The sequence below is a fragment of the Chinchilla lanigera genome, unplaced genomic scaffold, assembly GCF_000276665.1.
Source record: "Chinchilla lanigera isolate Chin_1 unplaced genomic scaffold, ChiLan1.0 scaffold01778, whole genome shotgun sequence".
NCBI classification, from domain to species: domain Eukaryota; kingdom Metazoa; phylum Chordata; class Mammalia; order Rodentia; family Chinchillidae; genus Chinchilla; species Chinchilla lanigera.
The window spans coordinates 1-1729 of NW_004957179.1; the positions used below are offsets into that span (position 1 = coordinate 1).

Here is a 1729-nt window from a genome sequence, read left to right on the forward strand (position 1 = left end):
CCAAGTAAGATAGTAAGTGATGAAGCAGCCTGGTTTGCTGGTAGCAGGCCCAGAAGTGCATGACTCCTTCCCTCCCTGCGGTCTTCTTTTTCGTCTCTCACTGGACAACTGAAGAATGGTGGATGAGCAGAATACTGGTGGAGCAGTCTTAATTGTGGCCCTGATATCAGCAAGGGGAGGGTGTGCAGAAGACATTCTTCACATGTACGGACACTTTCCCTCTCTCCCTTCACCAGCGCTCCTTATGCCAGAGGACACAACAGGAAGAGAGGGAGAGGATATGGTACATACAATATCCAAATTAACCTGTTCAGCCGTCCGAAATATCGAGGAAGAGAAGTGGGGAAGGGCACACAAGATAAAACCGCGGAGAGCTGGTTCAAGATCACAGTGAGTGTCCTGGCGAGGCCTACATTAAGTAGAGTATGCTGGAACCCAATAATAGAAGGAAGATTGTGTTACCCAAGGTAGGCTGCTTATTTGGAGGAGAACCTCTAGATGCAGAGAAAGGGGAGTTTGGAAATCCACATTGGGCACAGAAACAAGGAATCATGCCAGTGTTCCTGCTAGAAGTCCTTTACAGCTAGGTGGAAAGTCAGAAAAGAACACTTAGTTGGGTCTGTTGTCTGTCCTGATTCCATGTGGTCTCTCTTTTCTCCTCTTCCTTGATTTTACCTTTAGGTTCCGTATGGCGCAAAATATGACAGGGCCTGGCTACTGAATTTAATCCAGAGCCATTGCAGTGTCCCCTTCAGCCCGGTTGATGTAAGAGAGGATGGTGAAGCCAGCTGAGTGGGACCAAGGGAGGGGGACGCGTGGCTCCGCGGGAGGCCGTTGGCATCTGACACCACTACTTCTGCCATCTCTGCCTGTAGTTCCACTGCATCGAGAGACGGGCCCTGTTCTTTGTCCAGGGCACCAGCAGTGCCTACGCAATAAAGGATGCCAGCAACAAGATTTACGATACGGACAACCGAAAGGTGTGTGCTGGGGCCCATTCCTTGCACCTAGTGCTGGAGCTGGTGGGCAGGCCAGGGGCTGCCTGCTGGTGATTGTCGTTGTCATCAGAGGTCCTCCCCTTCCCACAGATAACTCTCTTTGTCAGTCCTTCAGTCGTCCCCTACTCTGAGCAGGATAAGTACACACCAGAAGAAATGGAGCAGCTAAAGGTAATGCAGACTCAAAGCACTCAAAGTTGTATACCCACTTCCCACACACACCTCTTCTTCCTCCAGCTCCTGACGCTCTTGTCACTGCCAGCCATACAGCCTCACAGCCACTCTCTCTGTTTCTGCAGTTGACCATGAGGAAACGATATGATGTCTCCCAGCAGGCGCTCAACCTTCAGAAGCTCCGCTTTGATGCAGGTACGGCTGACCCGCAGTAGCTCTAGGCCAGGTGAGAGCAGAGGGATCTGCCCGGGAGGAAGACGCACTGAAGGCAACTTGCTGAGGGTCTGTACTGACACTGGTTCAGCCCGGCCCCTTCCAGCCGCCTTCCGACTCACTTTCTCTCCCCGCTACCCCCTCTCTCCCCCTCCCCCCACCCCCCTCACTCTCGGCTTCCTGAAGGCTTGGTGGGCCACAACATTGACATGATCCTGAATCGAAGAAATTGCATGGTTGCCACCCTGCAGATCATTGAAAGTGATTTCCCTCAGGTGAGGCCTTAGGCCCGGTGCCAGAATTCAGGCAGAGGGGCAGACAGGATGGGGTGCAGACACAGGCTT

At 52.7% G+C, this 1729-nt stretch overlaps 1 protein-coding gene across 1 annotated transcript; it reads left to right on the forward strand.

The window, feature by feature from the left end:
* Nucleotides 1-4: 4 nt before the first annotated feature.
* LOC106147695 (nuclear RNA export factor 5-like) lies at nt 5-1660 on the forward strand (the record flags this gene model as incomplete). The annotated part of the gene is made up of 7 exons (XM_013510246.1): nt 5-12; nt 237-390; nt 682-765; nt 876-980; nt 1089-1169; nt 1298-1367; nt 1572-1660. Coding segments are annotated over 7 exons (591 nt in total), but the record flags the coding sequence as incomplete, so codon positions are not given.
* Nucleotides 1661-1729: the final 69 nt, after the last annotated feature.